The sequence below is a fragment of the Hordeum vulgare genome, chromosome 7H (assembly GCF_904849725.1).
Source record: "Hordeum vulgare subsp. vulgare chromosome 7H, MorexV3_pseudomolecules_assembly, whole genome shotgun sequence".
NCBI classification, from domain to species: Eukaryota; Viridiplantae; Streptophyta; class Magnoliopsida; order Poales; family Poaceae; genus Hordeum; species Hordeum vulgare.
This window is the reverse complement of record NC_058524.1, coordinates 402,468,526-402,470,344: the sequence shown is the minus strand read 5'-3', so window position 1 is coordinate 402,470,344 and position 1,819 is coordinate 402,468,526. Positions and strand designations below refer to the sequence as shown.

At 45.0% G+C, this 1,819-nt stretch overlaps 1 protein-coding gene across 1 annotated transcript; it reads left to right on the top strand.

Annotated features, from left to right (window-relative positions):
- The first annotated feature begins 735 nt into the window (after positions 1-735).
- Positions 736-1,567, top strand: LOC123411213 (uclacyanin 1-like). Its single transcript, XM_045104157.1, has one exon. The coding sequence runs from the start codon at positions 886-888 to the stop codon at positions 1,405-1,407; it is 522 nt and encodes a 173-aa protein (XP_044960092.1). The 5' UTR covers positions 736-885; the 3' UTR covers positions 1,408-1,567.
- Positions 1,568-1,819: the final 252 nt, after the last annotated feature.

Genomic DNA, 1,819 nt, shown 5'->3' with positions numbered 1-1,819 from the left:
TTTTTTTAGTTTTACTTCTCATATCACCAATCAAATATTCATGTTCTTAAAAAATCAAATGTCCTCAAAATAGATTGTAACCAATTCCTGCAGCAACATGCGGTGTATTATCTAGTTTTTATAAACGAGCGTACGCACATCTTATCTTTGTGAAAACGTATGATCAAATGAGTGGTTACATCATCTTACATGACGAGGTCATCACAACGTCTTTTTAGTCGACGAAAACGTCTCCTCATTAGATTGACGACACAAACGTCTACGTAATTGACAAAAACTTCTCCACGTATCAAACGTACATCGCCGAAAGTCTGAAAAAAATTCAAAAAAAAAAATACAAACATCATTATCAACTATGTGACTTGAATTTTGATGGACAAGAGATATCATTGTCCTTTTACCCATTTAACCACATGTTGGTTTGGTGATGCACGAGACTTTGATTAACTGATGGCGCGATATTTAAACAAGCACAATCGTAATTGACCGTGCCTAAAAGATTCTTTGAAGCGTTCAATCGTGCATCTGGGTAGATATGGAGTATGCATATATCGACCAGGCAGTAGGCTAGCAGCTTCTCATCCTTGATTATTCAACGAGCTCACATTCGATTATGGGCTATATATAATTTCCAGATCGACCCGTACAACAACGCGGTTGTCAAATGCTAATTTGACAGAGTCAGTATGACGCATTCAGCGACCTACCATCTCATCATCTGTATATATCCCAGAGTATCATCATTCCTACAACACAACCAGGCCAGAGTCCAGACCCTCGGACTTCGAACTTACGCCCCTCGACCATCTCAAGTTCTCAACATTTCCAACCCTTCTTGGGTCATCTCCTCAACTGCTAGAGCTACTAGTCGCTCGGCATTCATCCATGGCGGCAGCTATCAGAGCTCTCCTTGTTGCCGCACTGACCACCGCGGCGCTGTTCGGCACGGCGCTCGGCGCCAGCTACACAGTCGGCGCACCGGCCGGATCGTGGGACCTCCGAACAAACTACACCCAATGGACTTCCAGCATCAGGTTCTACACCGGCGACGAGCTCCGGTTCCAGTACCCCGCTGCAACGCACAACGTGGTGGAGGTGACCAAGACGGCCTACGACAACTGCAGCAGCTCTAGTCCCATCGCCACGTTCCCGAGCGGCAACGACGTAATCCCGCTCGCCGCCGTCGGGACCCGGTACTTCATCTGCGGCCTGCCCGGGCACTGCGCCGGTGGCATGAAGATACAGGTCAACGTCGAGTGGAAGGTAGTGAGATGCCGAGGGAGAGGGGCGAGGCAACGGTGCAGACAGACAACGCCACCGGCGAGCTCGGCGCCTCAGGCTGGTTCTGAGCCTGTGCTAGCGCTAGGGCTAGGCGCCGTCGTGGCTGGTTTGATGCTTTTCTTCTAGTCAACAACGACAGCGCCACGCAATGGCGCCATTATAATTTTCCCTCTTTCTCCTTTTTCTCGTGATTGATCATGCCTGCATGATTCTCTGTATAGTAAACTATATCATTTATTTATTTATTATATGTAATTCTTTTCCCGATACTTATTATTATATGTCATTCAATTTGTCATAATGCATGACATTTCGTGGAGTGTAAACACCAAGAAACAACAGTTAAGAAAGAGAGAGCTTTATTAATTAGTCAGCAAATTTATAATATTTAACTTTTGTGGCCTGCTTTGGAGGCCCAAGTCGCTCGTTCGAAATCAACAAAACTATATACTTCCTCCGTTCCTAAATATAAGACATTTTAGAGATTGTACTATAAACTACATACGGATGTACATAGACATATTTTAGATTATAGATC